Source organism: Mastomys coucha, unplaced genomic scaffold (genome assembly GCF_008632895.1).
Source record: "Mastomys coucha isolate ucsf_1 unplaced genomic scaffold, UCSF_Mcou_1 pScaffold22, whole genome shotgun sequence".
Taxonomy (NCBI): domain Eukaryota; kingdom Metazoa; phylum Chordata; class Mammalia; order Rodentia; family Muridae; genus Mastomys; species Mastomys coucha.
Window position 1 is genome coordinate 220,468,533 of NW_022196905.1, and position 22,995 is coordinate 220,491,527.

Sequence of the window (22,995 nt, forward strand, 5' to 3'; positions counted from 1 at the left end):
CTCAAGTAAATTAGAATTTTTATATAATACACTTCATGTTAAGGGGCCGATGATTAAAGCGTGTGATAGCCAGGAAAGTTCATTCCCAGTCTGAGTAAGACTGGCTCATTGGCAATTCTTTTGAAGCCTCCAAGTTTCTTGACTGATTACACATGGTATTTTAAAAGCCATCTCCCTTACTAGACTTGGCTCTGTGAGAAATATGCCAAGTGTTGTAACTTATTACTGAATCCATAGCATACATTATAATTATTGACAAATAATGAGCACTTGCTATTATAGAATAAAGACGCTATTGTTGTCTCTGCATCTACAATCCACCAGAAATTCTTAGTCAGTTTCTGTCTTCATTGTGTGCACACATTTGCACATATGGGAAGGTGCTGATCTCCTGAGAGTATGTGTTTTACAAGAGCTAATTGTTTTAGTAACTATCATATATAACAAATCTGCTTTGCTTTTTAAACTACAAAAATCAAGAACAAAGCTTGCATTCTTAAAGGGGATTAAATGTTACTACTGAATGCTTTGAATTTCTACATATTGAATGGTCACAATCTCATTGTGACATAAACATCATTGGATTGGGCTATAGAAATTCATTGCTAAAGAGATGAAATTACTTCTATAATTTTAATCAATTGACGTTTGTATTAAGAATAGGACCATATTTGCCATCTATAATGATAGACTTTCAAAAAACATTTAAATATGAGGTCATTTTGTAATGACCAATCCGATTAGAAATTTATTATTTTATTATAAAATCATACAATATATTATGATTTAACATAGCCATGTGGGACTCAGAAGATACTTAACAGGTATACAAAATGCTGTTTACCTGTTAGTGTAGTGTTTGAAAGTCATTGAAATTCTGAGTCTTACTTTCTTCTTCAGTCAAATGATGATCATCTAAAAACAAAATTGAAAAGAAAATTTCAGACATTGTATAATGGAAAAAAGATACCACATATTTCTAAAGTCATCAGAAATATTTTATTTGGGTAACTATTTTATGTCAGGCACAATTTTAGACACAGAAGATAAAACACAGACAGAACACTCATCCTCTTCAAGTCTGTGTTTTAGTAAAAAGGAGATATTAAAAAATACCACAGGGGATGGGAAGCATCATACGGTACAGGGATGGGTTGGTGGGGACAAAGGTATTGGAGAATACAGAGCAAGTCAAAGCAGTTTGAAGGGATGCTGTGGGTCCAAGGTTGGGGTTCTGACATAATCAGTTGACAAAGGCTTCATTAGAAGCTAATGTTTGAGCAAAGACAAGGGAGATAAATGGATCAGCATGGAAATCTCTGGGAAGAATTACCAGATGCAGAAAGCAGCTGGGGAGGACATGTGCTTGCCATATGCAGAGAACATCAAGGCCACTGCAACAAAAACTGAAATGAGAGGCAAGAGGAAGAAATGAAATTCAAGAGATAAATGCAAGAAGGATCATCTGTGATATCTCTACAGACTCTCCATTTACTCTGAGAAAACTGGGGAGCAGCTGTGAGGCTTAGGAGTGATTAACCCATGGCAACCTAGGGAAAAACCTAGTTTTCTGTTGCAACTAGAATGGAAATGCAAAGAGTCAAACCTAGTGTAGATGTAAGAAACCCCATGCAGTTCTCTAGGTGGGACGTGATGAGGCAGTCCCGAGCATGGAGGGAGAGGACACAACAGTGCTATGTCCTGTGCTTGCTTTGACTGTTATTCCAATGAAGTCTTCTGATAGTTTGAATGGACAGCAAAATAATTTAAAGATGTTTGGCTGGAGCAGCCAAAAGGACAAATGGTCCACGTAAGAGTTATAGAAAATTCTAGATGGAATAAATTTTTTTGAAAAGGAACGTAGGAAGTCATCTAGAAGGCATTAAGTTTGACATGCAGATATCATCTATGACACTAAATACAAGTAGCTGAGGTTCCGACAAGCAGATGGAAATTTATTCAAAAATATCAATGATGTGTTGAATGTTCAGAGAATAAGGACTCCATCTATAGATTGTTCCTGAAGAGACTAGATAAGAAGTAGAGAAAAGAGCAACATCTTATTTGAAAGTCACCTGTGAGTTAGGATTGTGACATCCTGCAACCCAGAGTTAAATGCTATGAGCAAAATTAGATTGAAGAATGGTTTTGAATTTTGCATTGGTGAAGTCATTTGTGACAATAGAGTAGTTTTGCTTTATTAGGTAGGAATTAAAGATGGAGATGACTAAGAAGGAGACAAAGCAAAGGAACTGGAGACAATTGCATATTTGTTTAGGGAGTGTGGCCAGTAAACAGAAACATGGTAAGAACTGTGGCAGGAAGTGCAGTGAACTTACTGTTGCATTTTAAAGTAAAAAAAAAATAAACATGAGCATCATGTTCATTTGTTTGTGGGAATAAATCAGTGAAAACTGCAGGCTTGAGAAGGAGGAGAGAACCTTGCCAGAATGATGTTCCTGGGTGGGTATTAATGATAAGATCTAGTTAATACAGAATAGAGTTGATCTACATTTAAAAGCTCAGTCCATCATCACAAGTCATAGGAAAAGAAGGACACAAGGGACTAATGTTGGCAGGTGAGACACAGTAACACAGAGAATTGAGATTACTTTATTTCTATCTCATAGAGAGTTATGAACATGGACTCTGATGTTCACAATACTCAGAGGAGTAGTGCTTGATATACTCAGTGTGGATGAGCTATAGATTTAACCTACCCTGTCACCACCAACTCCTGATGCATTGGTAGACAGGTTTCAGGCTAGATGGGCATTCTCATACATAGAGATAACCTGGGAGAGGTTCAGGAAAGACGGGTGATATTTACTATCCAAAATCCTCAAGACATGTGACTACTGAGTGGAGCACCCTGATAAATGCATGTTCACATTACTCTTGGTTAATTGAATATATGTTTAACATTAATTAATAAATTTAATCTATGTATAATGTTCTATTTTATATGTATAAAGAAAACCTAATATTATATACTATATTCCACTGTCCTACAACATCAATTAAAGAAAACTAACAAAAAAACCCTATTGCATATATATTATGAGATTTGGGGTGAAAATATGGTTATTTCTGTTTTCTAGCTAACAGGACTCTAACTTAGTCAACATAGCATCCACTGTACTGCCTTCCCTATCTTACATACTGCTATTGAAATGACAGTAACTATGTAATACAGACAGACTAGGCGTTTCTGTCTGATCCATGACCCCTGGAGCTTGTTTAAAATACACAGTCTACATGTAGACTACAGTCACAAAACTTGGATTTATTTATAGCCACAAGGCAAAATAAGACAGAGAAATGTGAGTCTGTGACTCTTTTTGGTCCAGCACAAGATGGATTCAAAGCTTCAGGGCTGCCACAGATGCAGAGCTTGCGTGATGGACAGACACAGTTGCTAGAAATTGTCTTAGCAGAATTTATTGAAAACTGTGAAGTGAAAAGTTTAGCTAGTGTTTCAGTTTATGCATTTCCTTTGCTGTTTGTCCTTAAGAGAAAGAATGGAAAGTTTTATAACACTCTTCTCAGCCTGTCAGGGTTTAAACAAACAAGGTCCCTTGACACGAGGGAAAGTGGCCTCTGCTCTTCTCCTGCTCATTTGTCTTGGACAGAGCAGTACGCTCATTTCTAATTCATCAAAAAGTTGACAAGAACATTCACTTACCTCAGAGGACACTAGAGTGATTGTATTTTAAGATGTTGTTTTGTCCTTTGCTTGAATATTGCCGTGTGGGGAAAACAGAAGAAGGAAATTCGTTCACAGGCTAGCTCACAGCCATGGCTTCCATTTGCCCTGATAGTCATTGTTTCTAGACTTTGCCTTAACTTTTGTCTCCTGTCAAGTCTACTTTCCTCTATTTTTTGCTCCTACTTTGAAGGCATCATACAAGGTCCCATTGGCCAACATCCACCATCACTGCTGTTTTACTTACTTTTCCTGTTTCTCTGGAGGAATAAAAAACTGGTAAAGCAAGTTAAAGGAAGATAAGTGTATTTTAGATCATAGTTTTATCAATTCTAGCCCATGATGATGACCCAGGAATTCTGAAGCTGAGTGGCCCATGTAATGGCAGCCAGGAAGCAGAGAGAAACCTCCTCATTCCATTAGGCTTTTGTCTTTTCCTTTAGTCTGTCTGATACTGGTATGTTCTGGTGTACTTCTGCTAGAGGCTGGTCTTCCCTCAGAAATCTTTGGAGAGGCCCCAGATATTTAATCTAATAATCTTAGGCACATCAATGAATCTACATCGAATTTCAGCATTAACAAGCACATGTATGGATAGACAGCACAGTGGGTGTGGTGAATTCCAGGCAAATCAGACAGTTGGGTTTTAATCCCTGAAACTCACATACAGGAGAGATTGCATTCCATAGATGTTTTCTGAACTCCAGGAATGTGTCCTGGCATGTAGATGCCCTCACCATGCAAAGCAGTAATGATATTTCTAGAAAATAGATCAGTTATAATGAGCAGTATTTATTGCATCAAATTCCTACTTCTCAGCTTATCTGAGTCATCTCAGGTTAGGACTGGTGTGGCACAAATGTCATTACACTCATCAAAATACAAGACATGACCACTGTGATGTAATGAAATTACATCTCTCATGATGGCTGTGTGAAAGCAAAGGAGTACCGCTATGGTCTGGAATCTCTGCTGTTTCTTAAAGGCTTGCTCCTTAGGGTGCCACTCCCACTCCTGGAGGTGATGGAGTCTTCAGGAGGTCGGACCCAAGAGGAGCAGAGGAGTGTTTAAGTAACCAGGGGTGTGGTCCCAAGGGTGTTTGGGAACCACTGTCTCCATTTCCCTCTTTAACTTCCTAGCTATGAAATGAGTAAAGTACTTTACCCATACTCTCTGTCATTGTCACAAGGATGCCCACCATAGAATAACAAATTTAATCAGCCTGGGACTAGATATTTCAAAGCTTTTAGGCAATATAGATAGACCTTTGCTCTTTTCAAGGCCATTGTATTTTGACTAATCCAGCCGGTAATGAAAGGAAGACAAATCAGTACTTGTTAGGGTAAGATAAATGTGAATTGAGTTTTCAGTTCCTGGACCACAGTTAGGAAACGACTGGTCAAGGTGAGAACACCCTCAGCCTGCAGCAATAACCTTGAAGCAGTCCTACCCCAGCACATGCTCCCTTTCCTCAGTTGCCTATTGCTGTCTGGATTTAACCAGCTTTCTGTGTTTTTCCCCTAGACTATGTCTAGATTAGAGGCTTCAAGAAGGCCGGTGTCTAGGTCTATGATTGGACACATATATTGCTCTAAATTGTGTCAAGAAAAGTTCCCCGGTAATTTATCCTCCCATGCTCATATTGATGACTAGAATGCCATTCACACGTGCACACGGAAAAGTTGAATTTTCAACACATGTTCACACAGAGGGGCTCAGAAAGAGCTGTATATTTGCTGGTATAGCATGTGGGGTTTTGAAAGTCGAGGGAGATTCTAAGAGTGTAGATCCCTTCCCCCATCTCCTGTACTCACCACCCAACCGTGAAGGTGTTTTCATTTTGGTATTAAGTGAGATTTGTATATAATTTAAAACACATGTTGGATAAGGATTGGTCTGTGTTCATCTCAAACCATTAGGCATTTTGTCAGCTTCCTTTGGAGCTACTTCAGTTGTTCACCTTCATAGAAATTCATGAAAAAAAAAATGAACAGAGCTGAGACATCTCTCAGCACTTTGTAGAGCATTTAGTGGCTACTCGATCTTTTAGATTTTTTTCCCCCGCACCATATCTGAAAAGTTGTGATAACAAAATTAAGAATGTCTACATGCTTTTGTGGAGATAATTATTTTAAATGAGGAAAGAAAAATCAAACACCTGAGAAGAAAATGGCTCAGTAATTGGTAGGACAGCATTACACCACACTACAGTTGGTTGCTACAGGGCCCTTTTATTTTTCTCCAGAGTAACATAAGAGCCATTGAGCTCAGAGGACACGGACATCCTGTACAGGAAATAGATGATGTGTAGAGGGGAGGGAGGGCACCCAGCAGTCATCCTTTGAATCCTTTAGCTAGTTTCACTTGAATACATTATAGAAGGCTGTAAAAAGCTAGGAAGCAGAGATCTGCCTGGATGGCTTCCAGGTCCCATCACAGAGCTCAGGAAAAGCTCAGCTAAGCCACATGCATTTTATGTTTTCCTGAGGAGAAATTCTGCTTGTTGGTCTCGGGGTTAAGGAGTCTCAGCAAATTTTTATGGAGATACTAAAACATTCTCTTCATGTTTCCCTCTGCTGCTGAAGGAAGCCCATGAGAGAACTACAATTCAGGGACTGCCAAGGTGATGAACTGTGAGGGTACTGATGTGGTGGCAAACCATGATGCAAACACAACTGCCCTGCTTCTTAGAGGCATCTTACCAATACGTTTTCCCACATGCACACATGGTCATACATGTATGTAAAATGGAAAACAACTAAACTCAGGAAAGTACATGTGAGTGCATGCATGGATTTTTACTTTGACCACACTGTAAAAAGAGATGGTTTTATGTGAAGCAGAAAATAGCCACCATGCAAATGGGGGACTATGGAAGGACATGGCAGAAATGTGAGAGGAGTAACTTCCTTCCCCCCAAACAACCATCAGCTTTAACAGGAAAATGGAAGCATGTTTTGCTCCTTGTAAGAATGACATGAAATGTTCATTGTAGTAGGAAGACCATTTATGACCTGAACTCTGCCTGTCTCAGGCTCTCCATAGCCTAATGTGTTCATGTCAGAACTTGGGATTTACAGGGTGGGGTGGATGTTAACATGGGGAAGAAACCTGTAGTCATTGCAGTTTGCTGGGATGGTTTCTTTATCTACTAGCAGTGCTGATTATTTCTCTTTCTAAAAGATATGCATGTGTTGCCTTCCTTGCTGCCTTGTGTATCTCTATAGAAAGCATACTGTCTTCCTCAAGACAGCTTACCATGCTCAGACACTTCCAACTCTTCAATTATAACTGTTTTCTATTTTATCATTTTTCTTAAATTACAATCATATGTATATAATCACTATTTTATATGGAATGTATGGTATTAAATGAAGATGCTGGAATGCTGCTAGCAAGAGAAGTGCCTCCTGCTTCTCTTGAGTTTGGAGTACCGGTATATTTCTACCCCTATTCTATCAGAACTAGAAATGGTCTCTTTCTGTCTTTCTCTCTTTTGTTTCTATCTCTATCCCTCTCTCCTTTACTTTCCTCTCTTCTACATTCTCTCATTCTGAAGTTTATAAGTGGCCTGCGAAGCTTCCACTTTCAAAAACCTTTAAGAAAAACAAACAGTTGAATTTCATTTGAATTGACAATCTCATTGAAGGACAAAAACCTATAGACTTACATTAGATTTTTGTTTTCAAAGTAGAAAGAGCATATTACCCCCCCTGAGCAAGCTATTACCCGTTTGACATGGGGGAGTATGATTCAAGGTGCTTAGGCAATAGATACATGTTCTCTGAGAACTATGCAAATATACAAGAAAAATGTTTTATTCATTCTTGGATTAAAAGAGTGACAAAGTAGTTCTACTTCAGCCTGATAAAGCAGCTCCACCTACTGCAGAAAAGCTGTATTTTCTGCCTGATAATTACAGAGTGGGACCTCAAACACACAGAACCAATCACAGGTCAGCCTGATAATTACAGAGTGGGACCTCAAACACACAGAACCAATCACGGGTCAGAACAGGTTTGTAGTTAGTTTTCAACATTGAACTATGAGGAAACGTATGAGAATTTTCTTTTCCTAGTGTTTTTGTATGTAAGGGTGGGTGATGTCAACACACACACACACACACACACACACACACACACACACTCATACATAGAACTACTTTTTCATAATGAGGATAAAAGGTACAGAATGAGAGAGGATGGGATATACAAAATTTAAGTATGGAAGATATATATATTAGTAACATAGGGCATTATTTGTTGGAACTTGAAATGTTATTTATTCAAAAGATAAGTAATCTTTTCCATTTTCTCATATAATCAATGGTGAAAGTATTAATTGCTTTAGTTGAACCACTGTTCATATTTCACCCTGAAGCATAGGACTCTTTGTCAAATGAAACCTGCTGTAATACATCTTCCTTGAATTTCTTCTTTTCTAGTGTTTTCTTTTCCTCCAATACTAACACTTAAGTCTAAAATATCCGTTGGAAAGATAAAACATAATGCATTGCTTTATATTGTAGCATTCTCTTTGTGAAGCTTGAGAACATTCATTATCCTTTCAACCATTTGAATTAGGTCATTTAGTTTATATTATCACAACAGCAAATAAATAATAGGAAATGCAGCACAGTCCTCACATGATTCTTTTTTATCATTCTTTATTGTTCTCTCAATGTCCTAGCTGATTACTGACCTTATTGTTCTGAGAATTTGATGTTATCACAAACCAACTTGATAATTACATTTTTATCTTCCATCATTTATGTTAAGTTGTATTTGTCAATCCCCCTTTATCTTAATTCATTTAGATTTTAATAGAATGTCACAAAACTCCAAATCTGTATTTAATATTTCTCAAATCTTCATTATCCAAGTAAATTAAAATTAAAATAATTAAAATAAAATAGTATAATTTGTTCATACATCGTGTGTCAGATGCATAATTATGTAGTTGATACATGCTAGAAATCTAGACATGTAAGTACCCTAATTGTTTTTGTTTTTTTATTATTGAAAATATATTTTTCCCCATAGATATATTCGGATTACAGGTTTACCTCCCTTTACTCCTCCCAGGTCCTTCCCACCTGCCTGCCCATCTGCACCCCACCCCCTTTCTGTCTCTAATTAGAAAAGAACAAACTTCTAAGGAATAATAACAAATCTTAACAAATTAAATATAATAAACCAACAACAACCATCATCACATTGAAGTTGGGCAAGGCAAATCAACAGGAGGAAGAGAGGCCCAAGAGAAAGCACAAGAATGAGAGACCCACTCACACACTCAGGAGTCTGATAAAAAAATGCTAAAATGAGAGCTAGAATAAATGTGCAGAAGACCTGGTGCAGACACTTTGACTTTGAGACTAGACCACCAACCAAGAAGTGTATCTGGAGGGATTCATGGCTTTAGATACATATGCAGCAGAGGACGGCCTTCTCTGACATCAGTGGGAGGGGAGGCCTTTGGTCCTGTGGAGGTTTGATGCCCCAGCATAGGCGGATGCTGAAGTGTAGGGGCAGGAGAGGGTGGATGGGGAGCACCCTCATAGAGGCAAAGGGAGGGGGAGAGGGCAGATGTGGGATGGGGGTTTCTGGAGGTATAACCAGGAAGTGGGATATCATTTGGAATGGAATAGAATGATTAATTTAAAAAAAGAGATTGGTGCTAGAGAAAGAGTTCACTGAGTAATGTGTGTGATGTGTAAAGCTGAATATCTGAGTTTGGATCCAATCCTGTCACACCTTCTTCATTAAGTAAAATGTATAAAACAAAATCCAGCCAATCAGCATCCAAGAAAAATGGCAACCATAGAGAAGTACACTCATATTTTCAACAATGGAAAGCAAAGAAGACAGAGCTTGGAGCTCATTGTCCAGAGGATTTAGCCAATGGGTGTGTTTCAGGTTCAGGGTGAGACTCTCTCTAAATAAAAGATAGGAGCAATAGAGGAAGATTCATGTGTGCCTCTATACAGGGACAGAGGCACACATACCTGTACACCTATGTGCAAACATGTACATATATAGTACATACCCACACACCCACACACACACATACACCCACACATAACCCCCCCACACACACACACACCATTCTTTTAAAACACTATTTGGAACTCTAGTGATGTTAAAAGTTTGACTTTTTCATATATGCCTGCATTTTACAAAAACATATAATTTTTTCAGAAATTGACTTATTCTTTGACAAATTTTGATGTCTGCTAAAAGCTAACACTGTACTAGTTTCTGAAGATTTGGTTCTGAAGATTAAAGAAATAACTATTCACACATAGCAATATCAGAATGAAGTGGCACAAAGAAGGACACCAGCACCCAAGCCTTGAGAAAGATAAACACACAGAGGGAGGAAGGCAGCTTCTTCCAGGACAAAGGTTCCAACCCAAGTTTCCAGAGAAGATAAACCATCAGAAAGATAAGTAGAGAAAAGCAAACTTCTAGAAGAAACTGTCTTCAAAGTCCCTAGAGTGAGAAAGTAGAGCATGCTGGGAGATAATTTAATATACTTAGACCTCAACATTGAAAATAATTTTTAAAAAAATATTTATTTATTTATTTAATATATATGAGTACACTACCACTGTTGCCAGACACACCAGAAGAGGGCATCAGATTCTATTACAGATGATTGTGAGCCACCATGTAGTTACCATGTATTGAACTCAGGACCTCTGAAAGAGCAGTCAGTACTCTTAACCAGTGAGCCATCTCTCCAGCCACAACTCTCTCTTTCTCTCTCTCTCTCTCTCTCTCTCTCTCTCTCTCTCTCTCTCTCTCTCTCTCTCTCTCTCTCTCTCTCTCTCTCTCTCTCTCTCTCTCTTCTCTCTCTCTCTTTCTGTCTTCCATATTTTAGATTTATTTATTTATTATGTATACAGTGTTCTGCCTGCATGCATGTCTGCAGGCCAGAAGAGGGCACCAGATCTATAGAAAGTTATGAGCCCCAATATGATTGCTGGGAATTGAACTCAGGACCTCTGGAAAAGCAGCTACTGCTCTTAACCTGTGAGCCATCTACCCTGCAAATGATTTTTTAAGGTGGTACTAGAACAAGTGTGCAGGATGTTTCATGAATTTTGGCTTATTCTACACGTGATGGGTTTGCTTGTTTGGTGTTTGTTTCTGTATATGTTTTAACTAAGGAGGAGAAAGCAATGAAATGGGATTTAGACTGACTACACTGCATCTACACTACATCCACACTACGGAGGAAGGACACGATCTGTGTACGATGGAGACAAGAAGGGAGTAAGTTAGGGAGAGAGCAGAAATTGAACCTAAGAAAAGGAGTGCATAGTGGGCAGAGCAAGGGGAAGATTGATGTCAAAGGAGCCACCATGGGAGAAGAGCTAATTTGATGGTTATGTTTCTGTGAAATCTTTGGGAGAAATCCAGCAAACTAAAATCTGTCTCCCACATAGAAAGAAACTGGTGCATCATTAACAAACAGACAGGGAGTGCTCACCTTAGAGAAGAGTGAAGCAGAAAGGCAGCCTATGGTCTTATAAGACAGACATATAGGTGGAAGGATGCAACAGGAGACTGGCTGTAGACCTGAATTCAGGGAAATCACTGGACTTAGAGATTTTCAACCCTAATCTTAATGAATCAATGATAGGATGTACAAGTTTATACTCAAAGACTCTTTCTCATGTTTCCCGCTGTTCTTTCCCCATTTGCCCTGCCACAGAGGACTGGTATGAACAGCTGCACCCACTCATTCTTACCTTGAAGGAGTGCATGGGAGAAGTGGTGAGCCGAGCAAAACAATCCCTGACATTTGTACTGCTTCAGGAACTAGCCTATAGTCTGCCCCAGTGTCTGATGCTGACTCTGAGAAGAGACATCGTCTTCAGTCAGGCGGTGGGTGCCACTTGCAGTGTGTACAGAATAGTGTTAAACTGCTAGCACTCTGTCATTGATTGGGGTAGAACTCTTTGCTTGGTTTTATTTTTAAAGATCTTTTTTGAAATTCTGGTACCCTGTTTTTTTTTTTAATATAAATAAATAGGCTGAATAGATAGATCATGGACATTTTCTGAACTGTTGGTATTTCTTTGTGGAAAAATATGCATATTTTGCTTGAACAGTGGATGGAGTCTGTGAGGAAGGTATAATGGCCCCTTTTTTCATTCCCTGGGACTGGCTATGGGTGAAAAGGAAGGGACTGTCACCTTGCATTGCATGTGATGTCCAAGAACTCAGTGAAGGGGACGTTTTTATATAACTCCTTATTTATTCAGCTTCCTCATAAATCTCAAGGCAGGGTTTCACATTGGTCTCTTCTCTCATTTATAAAATAAGTTTGTAAGGCTGCAAGATTTGTTCATGGGGCTTGCACAACAAACCACTTTAGCTATATATCCAACCCTAATCATGACTCTAAGACCAGCTCCACTACCAGTGCAGTACTTTCTGCGTTTCTTTCTCTCCCGTTTCTCTACCCTACAGTTCACGTTCAGAGGTCAAGTACATGAAGCATGAAGGGAAGGAGACAGCAATTCTTCACTTTGTGAGCGGTCAATGTGAATTTGGTTATTTTAACCAAATTGCCCCATTGCCAGTACATGATGTCATTAGTGGTCCAGTGGCAGATAGAGCTAGCCAGGAATTGAACTCCCTCTTAAACTTGCTTATTAATGATGTCCTTTTAGTGGCTCTAGTCACATGTGCAAAAAACAAAATAATAGCGTAATTTGAAAAATCTTAAGAACATTTAATGGTGCCATGGTTATAGATGGTAGACATACAATTCAAAGGCTTTCCACCTTGATTCTGAAATCCATTTATCTAGCTCCAGCTTCCTTCCAATTCTGTCTTCCCAAGACTTTAGACAATGCTGCCCTAGATCAAAAACCGTCAATTTATTTTAATAAATATGTGCCAATTCTAGCAGCTTTGTTATATATGCTTGAGGAATTTTAATTAAATCTGTGATGTCTCAAAAGTCTGGAGATATTTAAAAACTGAAATGATAAGTTTGCTGACCCCAGTAAATTTCTTGAATGGTTTCTTTTCTTAGCTTGCTGGATTGGTTTGTGGTTTTATCATCAAATTACATACAAGTTTGCATGACCCTGGCTTCCTACAGCAACTTCACACAGTGGGCTTGATAGTACAGTATGAAGGGCTGCTAAGTACTTACAGTAAGTATTACATGAATTTATATTATGATCTTATGGCTATTTATAATGATAATACTTCCCTTTTTTTTCAAATGGCATCAAAAGTAAAAAGTGAACCTTTCTTTGTACCAAGCATTGCAGAAATAAGTCAGCTTCTAAGTTTTATACTCACTCACCCTTGAGATTTCTTTTGGATTCATATTATGTTTTGAAAATCGAATTGTGGATTATTTCAGAGTGGACTCTTGAGCAGCCATCTGGATTTTTTATTCAATAAAGAGAGTCATTGACAACATTGGTGTCATTGGATTTGAAACACATAGCAGCTTTGTGTCTAGAACTCCGCTGTTCAGTATGGGAGCCCCATGTTTATGGAAGGCTTCAAATGCATCTACCCCAAATCAATGTGTTCTAGACATGAACATCAAATGTCAAAGACCAGCAAAGATGGTGTTTTGTACTAGCTATTAAGAAATCTATATTCCGCCGGGCATGGTGGTGCATGCGTTTAATCCCAGCACTTGGGAGGCAGAGGCAGGTGGATTTCTGACTTCAAGACCAGCCTGGTCTACAGAGTGAGTTCCAGGACAGCCAGGGCTACACAGAGAAACCCTGTCTCAAAAAACCAAAAACCAAAACAAAACAAAACAAAAAAATGAAATCTATCTTGCTTTACATTTGAATCTGCAGTTTATATTTTAACAATATCACTGCTGCTTTGTTTTACTTTATTCTTTTTAAAAAATGAGTAGCAGAAAATCCGCAGATATTTATGTAGCTCACATTCTATTCCCTTTGGATTGTGTTAGTGTAGAATATTCATTATATCTCCAGGCTATATTTTTCAGAGTTTGAAGATGAAATTAGCATTAGGTAATTGATCAGTTGATGAAATGATCATTGCAGCTTTCTTTATCCTAAAAAAATCAAATTAATAGTACTGTCAATGAAAAGCTGTCTAAATGATACTTCCCTTCATAAAAGGCTTAGAAATCTCTCTCTAGGCTTTCAACAAAGCTGGACATTCTTCTTCCCTCAAAGGGAACATTGACTTCTGTAGTCCATTGAAACTGTTCTTATTTCACTGATGAAACCCCTGAGCTGAATGGGAAAGTATGCTGAATGGACTCATTGCCTTCATAAACTCACTCACTGAACTGCTAGGGACAATCCCAGCAGGGAAGTACAGCAGAGACCAACATTTTATTTTAATAGTCTATTTGTAACAAGGTCCCTTTCTCCCTGTGCAGGTGATGAAATTGGAATGCTGGAGGACATGGCTGTTGGAATTTCAGATTTGAGGAAGGTTGCATTTAAAATAACTGAAGCCACATCCAACGATGTTCTCCCTGTTCTCACAGGAAGGCGGTGAGTGGTGCCCATGTCAGAGCCCAGATTTTATCACTGACACAGTGTTTTCTGGGCAAGTTTCCTTGGATAATTTAGTTTATGTTTGGGGATTTTTTTGTTTTGATTGGTTTTGTTTTGGGGGGCTTGAAATAAACCCAGATGGTGGCATGATACAAGGAGGTCTTGATAAGCTCCTTGAAGTCTCATGAGTGTTTACAGTGGTTAACATGAGGATGAATGGGATAAATAGAAAATCTGAAGCAGCAGCAGCTGCAACAGTCGAAGACAACTTCTCTTCCTTACTGTCTAGTCCAAAGCTCTGGGTGTTTTCACTTTTACGGGAATTGTCCAGCTAATAGCTTCATAATTCTTGAGATGACTTGAAATTAAATTCAGTTAAATGCAGCAACATGTTAGGAAGGATATATTCTTATGTCGGGTGCAAATTCCACCATTTTTCTTAATCATTTTTGACAATTCACTTTCAGACTACAACATTTCCGAGAAGGGTTTGAAATAAATAGCTTCTAAGGTCAAAATAAAATGGGCAAAACTAGAAATAATAATAAAATATGATGGTATGTAAAAGAGACTTCTAATAGGAGAAATATACCATATAAATGTTATTTCAATCAGAAGTCATCCAGATTTTAATTGATTTGATGTTAACATATCTAAGTACTGTATGAAGTTACTTGAATGTTGAAATAGTCTTAGGTCACAGTGTAAACCTGTGTTAGAGAGAAATGGAGAAAAAAATCAAAGTAAACATAAAATAATTATTTAGAATCATGTGTATCCAAAACTTCCAGTTCCTCAAGTCTAGTTGAAAGATAACTCTGGAACATAAGGAAAGAAAATATAGCCCCTGTGAGAGTAAATGTCTCATCCAGATATTAATGCATCCTTTGCTATTCATAGGAGGAAAAAATAAGTAAACATTGTTCACAAATACACCTGGAAAATAGCACAGCTCTGTACATTATTCTGAAGTTTATTATCAAATGTGACAAGCTGATATTTCCCCAAAAATTCATGGAGAAGATTATCAGGCCATTTGTACAGACAAAGAGAAGGGTGTTCTTGCTGAGGACATCCTTCAAGCTATGTTTATGATCAGAACTTGTCAAAGGAGTGCAAGACTCCAGTAAGACAAAAGACTGGGTAAATTGTCTCTGCTTTAAGGAGAGTCACTCCAAACATCTGTCTCATCTGGAAGGAAGTTTAGCTAGTAAAGCACTTGGACACCAGGCTTAGAGACCTTGGTATGATCCTCAGCCCACACATGCACACGCACACACACACACACACACACACACACACACACACACACACACACACGCGCACGCGAGCGCACGCGCACGCGCACACCTTTAAAAGAAATCACCAAGAATGTGAAAAGACAAGTCACAAACTGAGAAAAAACACATACAGATTATATATTTTTAAAGTCCTTGTTCCCAAAAATACTTAGGCATTTCACATCTAAATAATAATTAAAAATATAATTTAAAACTTGACAAAAATTTGAATAGAGATAAATGATAAGAAGTATATGAGGAAGGATTATAGTCTCCAAAGGTGATAGGAGTTCCACAAGAAGACCGACAGACTCCACTTACCAGGACACTTGGGGCTCTCAGAGTCTAAACCATCAACTGAAGAACATACACAGGGTGGACCTAGACCTCACTGCTCATATGTAGCAAGCGTGCAGCTGGTCTTCATGTGGGTCCTCAACAACTGGAGCGGGGACTATCCCAAAAGCTGTGGCCTACACGTGGAATATGTTTTTCTAGTTGGGCTGCCTTATCTGGCCTCACTTAGATAGGAAGCAGATTAGCATTGCATAGTCTTGAAGTGCCATGATAGAGGGATACCCAGGGAGATCTCACCAGCTCAGAGAAGAAATGGAGGGAGAAGGGAGAAACGATTGTGGGAGGACACAGTGAGAGGAATGTTAAGTGAATAAGTAAAAATTAAATTGAAATTAATAAAGAGCATATGAAACCATACCCAGTATCTCTACTCAATGGGGGAGGAGCGAAACCTGCCCGTTCATATTAGTTTACTCACACTGAAATCATCACCCTCAAGACTTCTGATAATGACAAATGTTGCAACAACAAAGAAATCCTGGGGAACTCATACATTACTGCCAGGAAGGGAAGTAGAGTACCCTAATTGGTTATCCAACACCAGTGGTCAACTTTGAAATCGCAAACATACAAACAAATCTGGTTGTATTTATGTATTTTCTATATGTGTGTGTATGTTTGTGGGTTTATGTATAAAAAATGAAGAGAAAGTGGCCATTAACTTTTGAAGGAGTAATATAATGGGAATATTTGGCTTGGAGGAAGGGAAAATATGAAGGGGAAGAGGTAATGATGTAATTACATTTTAATTAAAAATAAAGGAAATAGCTAATCAGTTTTTTTTTAATCAAATGCAAACTTATAATAGGGTTCTTAAATATATACCCAAGAGGAAACAAAACATTTGTTTACTCCATAAGCTTTTACCTAAATATTCATCCTGGGACTATTTGCAATAAAAATATTATGCATAATCTGTCTACTCATGAGTGAATGGGAAAAATGCACCATGGTGTACTGCTAAGCTAAAATGTGACTTAGTCATACACATTACCAACAATGGTGCAACATGGGCAAGTTATAAGCATGAACCTTGACAACATGGGCCAGTTATAAGCATTCATGCCTTTACGTTGTTGAAAGACTTGAAATAAACTTCAGCCTATTTGAAGTTAACCAAGAGCAAGGTAAACATAGAATATTACATTGTACATATTTGCTGGGTGCTGCCAACATCCCTGACTGCAGGCTCAAAACAAAACAAAACATAACACAATAAAACACCAACAAATGTGAGTCTATGATAGATAGTGTTTGACACAATGTTTTACTTGAAAATTGGAAAGGGTTGTCAAAAGGAGACGCACGCAATGTATGGACTATGATCCTACCCACTTCATATACTTCTGAAAGTTCATGACTTTCTCTAGTTTCTAGGCTAAACACTTTACATGTCTACACTCAAGTCTTTCCTGCAATTGTAGCATATACAAAGAGCTACTACTAAGCTCATTTTATGGATTCTAAATTTCCAACACTGCATAGCTAGGATCATATTTAATGAAATTTTCTAATGAAAAATTTTCAGTTTTATGCAAAATTTTCAAAAGAATTGCAAATGCCTAAGGTTATATATTTGGTTATTAAACAAACTACTTTTTTTCCATCTGACCATCAGAAACAGGGGGGTTCATCCATCTGACTAAGTCAAAAGAAACACTTTCCTTATCATATGACCATGTACCTCAAAAGAAGGGAAGGCAGGCTTATTTGGTCTCATCATCCGAGCTCTCAGGAAGGGAAGGTGTGGCTGTAGCTATGATTGCTTCATGATGCAGAGGCTCTGACTGTGACTGTCACAGCTCTGCACACCAGGGGCAGGGAAACTATAATTGTGAAGCATCCACACCTATAGTCAGTGGCCCCCAACCTCAACTACCCCATCTCCATTAGTACCACCACTCTCTGTGAAACAACTGGTCAAACACTATAGTTTGTGTGGGACAGTTCACATTTAGATCATAACAATGTTATTTATTGCTTTGTTTATTAAGCCTCGTTATATTGAAAAAAAAAAAACACCATTATATCAATTTGCCATATTTGGAGGACTGCTTTGATTCTAGTAGCAAATGAAAACAGACCTATGTGCTTGGCCAGGGCTCTTCAAAAATGAGCTAATTGTCCTCTGTTTCCTACAGAATCCAGAGCAGTGCTGAGAATGTAGATACACATATACTTGCCAATGTACACAGCATGCATTTTAACAATGAAATGGGTGTATATCCCTTCAGTGATTGAACAGTGGAATGAATTCACATAACCAACAAAAGCCCAAGTCAACCCATCCTTTGGTGGTTTTCCTCCCAATGAACTACAAACAACCTAAACCATTTTTTTCTTCCATCCTTCCTGTCTGCAGTGAACACTATGTGGTGGAGGTCAAGCTTCCAGCTACAGTATTTGAGTCGCTCCCTCTGCAGATTAAAGAAGGCCAGTTGCTTCACGTGTATCCTGTTCTGTTTAATGTTGGAATCAATGAGCAGCAGACTCTGGCTGAGAGGTAGGCTTCATGAGAAAGATGGGGCTTAGTGTTTTTTGTTTTCTCTTTTTACTGCATACTGAGAAATACCATATTTCTATGTATAAAATTTAAACATGTGATGTGTAGCATTTCCATTTCAATTAATATACTTCCAAGTTGCTTCTTATAACAAACTGTACATGGAGGAGTCATGCCCCTAATTAGATTTAAATGTGTCAAAACCTTGAGAAATATATTTATACCAATTGCAAAATATGTATGCAGCCTCTGAGTGTGACCTAGAGCATAGGCTCCAATTCTCCTGTTTACAGACTTTTAAAGAGCTGGTAGGAGTTTTCAAGGACCAGTGACCCTGTAGCCAAACTAGTTTTTATCATCTGTGTCATTCTAACTGCGTTAGAGGTCACTTCATTTTGAAAGCATTCATTTTCCTTTATCTAGTTTGTAAGTTAAAATTGTAACTTTTAATTACCTGAAAACTATTTAAGAGTGACAAGATTTGACAAAAAAGACAAAACTGCAGAATACAGAGACAAGGTGGGAAGCAGGAAAGTCAGTTTGCTTAGCACATTGCCACCAACACACTATTGATTCTGGCAGAACACTTCCCCTCTGTGCTTTGGTCCCTATTATTCTGATTTAGAATTTTGGTCTTCTTCAAACAAATCTTGCATGTAAGATACTCCATAAATCCCATAACTTTCTATTTAATATTTATCCTCAACCATGTCTTTGATGTGATCATGTTTAAATAGATAAATGTTAACTGTAGACTAACATGAAGATAGAAGACTAGACAGCTTAAAAAAACTAAACATCATTTCTCGTAACTAAGAGGCTTGGAAATGTCTGAGCCAGTTCCAGGGTATTGGTCTCTGGGGAAGGCTCTTTTTCTATGTGCTCACATGACCTCCTCTTCACACAAATGTAGGGGAAGGGTAGAAAAGGTATTTGGTAGCACCTTTTATAAGGACATTAATGACACAGGACCAGAACTTGCCCTCACGTTATTTAACCTCAATCATTTCCTAAGAGGTCACACCAGTAAATACACATACACTGGAAGTAAAGGTTTCTACACATGAGTTTTGCGAAAATGCAAATCTTTAGTCCAATAATCCTACAGCTGCTTACATTATCTGGCAAAATCAGATAACAATAAAGAAATCCTGTTTGTTTGGTTTTTTCTGGATACTTTATTTGATATAGATGCAGAACATGGATTCTGTCAGACACTACTTGCTTTGCCAAGCTGCAGAAGTTAGGTAAAGATGATTATCATCCTGTAGAAGAAGTGTATGAGCAAATATCACATGAAATTGGGTCATGAAATAACCAAAAATGTTGAAAAAACAAAACTAGTGAAGGAGTTTGATTCCAGTATAGGGACTTTCTTGTAAGGCAGTGTTTGTATGGTTGTGACCCCTCTGAATGTTGCATATCACACATACTGCACATGAGATATTTACATTATGATTCATAACATAGCAAGATTACAGTTGTAGAGTAGCACTGAAACTTCAACTGACACCAAGAAAAATATACATATAGGTTTGGATGGAGGTACTATTGAAAGCTACTTGCATAACATCCTTTGGTAGAAATATAAACTTTTTGTGTGAAACTGGGCCATATTGAAAGAGAAGAGAGATGCAGTGGTATACAGAACAAAAAGGACATGATGAAGGTGGGTGAGGAGAGCTCTGGTACACATCGGCAGGCCCATACAGAGTGTATTCAAAGGTGAAGTGCTCCCGGGGAGGACTGTAGCATGTGCTCAGTAGTTGGCACAAGACAGTATGACATCTAGCCCAGCTTCCAGACATGTTCTTCTAGATCTATGTGAGAGCATGAATAGGGAATCTTCAAATGGAGAGAGATGGAGGGGCTTCCTCTTTGTGCTGAGGAGTGACCTCACAGGTAAGGTATAAAATGTTAAAAAAAATCATCTATGTAAAAGGACAAGATAATCCATATAATATTTGATGCTGTTTTATATCCCATGACTATCCTCCTCCTCCTCCTTCTCCTCCTCCTCCTCCTCCTCTTCCTCCTCCTCTTTTTCTATTTTTAGGTTTGGAGATGTTTCTTTGCAAGAAAGTATTAATCAAGAAAATTTTGAACTTGTACAAGAATATTATTCAATATTTATGGAAAAGATGCCTCCTGATTGTAAGTATATGGGTTGTAGAAATCACTAGCAGTCATTTGTTGATTAACAATCATTTGTTGATTAAAAATCTTAAGCAAAAGAGGCCTGTGAGTAAAGTAGCATGGGGTGTGAAGTGAATATGACTGAGTTTCTGTGAAGAAAAGGACTGATTGCCAAGGTGGCATGGCTAAAGCCTGTTCATTACTTTGATTGCCATCTTCAGTGTGCCCAGTGTCCATGCTGGGACACTAAGTGTAGAAAAGGCCAAGATTTAGAAATATGGAAGGTACAATTAAAAATCTCAACTGAGCCCAATAAAAATTTTATATAGTTAACACCTAAAAAGCTGGATCATTTGTCTTTAATATTTTATCCATATGAAATATAGTACATGGATATAAAGAGGAAGTCAGATAGAATACAAGTGCTCCAGTGTAATGTGAAGTGATATAAATTACAAGTTCTCCAATGTAGTCTTAAGATTTATAACTTAAGGGACAAATTCATTGGGTGTATTTATATTGTACCATTTTATGTGAAAATTTTCACCATCACGTTTCAAATGTTGGATGTGTGCTCTTAATTATTCACTAGGGTAGCTTTTTCTTCAACTTGAGCTCTTAAGTATTTGAATTTATGGACTGACCAGGATTTCATCTATCTCCAGTATAATTCTCCTCAGATATGTATATGGACAGGAAACTAAATTTAACAAGTAGAAATATTACATTTCACCAAAAGCCACAAAGTGTAGTTGTCACCAATTTATAAGCAATTTGTTGATTGTTTGTGTCTGGTGCTTGGACTCATAGGCAGCAGAATATTTGTCTTTTCATAACCCAATGAGTATTCTTTCATGATACTAAAATGAGCCATGTAGCCATGTGCAGATATATAGAAAAGTTTCTGTCCTGGTATTTATGTTATGATTTCTATATTACTGTATTTCGTATAAAATATATTTTCCCAAAATCAAAATTTTCCAATAGAAAATAGCACCCATAGTATGCTTTGTATTATATGTTTGTTACTTTCACTTAGGTTACTAGTATGTGTAAACAAAACTACTTTTCTTTAGCGATTAATGAAATTACTAAGACTCAGATATTAGTCATTTGTTGCTCCAAGATTTGACTTTTCTTATCATTCCAAAATAATGTCAGAATTTTCATTTATTTACAAGATGACTTCTGTCTACACTGATATATAACAATTAGCTATATTCCCTAGCCCATCAGCATCAGCAGACCTGGGAATCAATCAGGAATGCAGGTCCTCAGCTCCTCTTCAGGCTCCTGCACCTCCTTGAACCCATGCTTCCAAGTGATGTTTGATTCATAGTAATGTTTGAGAACTATTAACATGTCTTTGCTATTCAGGGGGTAAACTGAAAGTAGGTTATGAAACTTTGTGAAGGGTTTTATTATACCAAAACCAACCATTTCGCCTAAAAAGAAATTAAGTAAAAGTACTTACTGAAGAATTGCCTAATGTAAAATGTAAAACACTTATATACTCAAGTAATTTAAACTATTTGAAGGAATAAATGTTTAAAGATTGAAGAGGGAAGGGAAACTGTGGTTGAGATGTAAAATAAAATAAACTAGGTCTTATGCTTTTTATCTAAAAAAGGATTTAAGAGCATTAGACTTTCTATATTACACATTAAAGTTGTCTTCTCAATCTCCATAAGGGAATGGTTTCTGGAAACCCTATAAATACGTTAAAGTACATATTTAAGCAGCATGGAAATATTTGTTATGCTGTATTTTATAGGGAATAATCACTTAGACATCAAGTCTACAACAGGTTCCATACAGATGCAGTTTTACTTCTGAACACATATGATCTATGGTTGATTAATTTATGGATGGTAAGCCCTGGAGTGTAAAAAGCTGACTATATAACCAAGTATCTTTGAAACTTGAAATTTTATTATATAAAAATAAATTTATTACATTGATTGTCTATTAAAAGTATGATAGCCTTTAACATCTTTTATTCTTTGAAATTAAAATACAGTTACATTACTTCAGCCTTCTCTTTCCCTCTTTTATTACTTCTCAGGCATCTCCTTACTCTCAAATTCATGGCCTCTATTTCTTTAATTGTTGTTAAATACACATAGAGATATATTAGTATATAATAAAATAGTATTATCATAGAGATAGATAGGTAGATGGCAGAATATAAATTAACCTGATCAGTCTCTATAATTTTACTTTGATGTATATGCTTTTGAAGCAGAGAGGATGATATTAAAATACCCTGTCTGGGTACTCTTTCCTGGGAAAGACTCAACATTCCTCAGTTGCCTGCCGCTTCTTTCTTTCTTTCTTTTTTCAAAGTGATTTTAACATTTATTTCTAAGTTGTAAAATGTTTCTGATTAAAGCTCTCTAAGAAAAAGGGGGAAGAGCTTTTAAAGAAAAGGGTAAGGGGGCCTAAGAAAAAGGGGATAAGTGGAATGTAAGAAAAGTGGGATAAG

General features: G+C 37.5%; 1 protein-coding gene across 23 annotated transcripts in view; it reads left to right on the forward strand.

The window, feature by feature from the left end:
* Inpp4b (inositol polyphosphate-4-phosphatase type II B) overlaps positions 1-22,995 on the forward strand; it is a 752,337-nt gene that overhangs the window by 661,865 nt on the left and 67,477 nt on the right. For all 23 annotated transcript variants that reach the window (XM_031340451.1, XM_031340446.1, XM_031340450.1 and 20 more), the window contains 5 exons: positions 11,429-11,601; positions 12,761-12,884; positions 14,114-14,231; positions 18,234-18,374; positions 20,431-20,528. In XM_031340451.1, the coding sequence (XP_031196311.1) occupies positions 11,429-11,601; positions 12,761-12,884; positions 14,114-14,231; positions 18,234-18,374; positions 20,431-20,528 (654 nt within the window). The remainder of the gene's footprint in view (positions 1-11,428; positions 11,602-12,760; positions 12,885-14,113; positions 14,232-18,233; positions 18,375-20,430; positions 20,529-22,995) is intronic.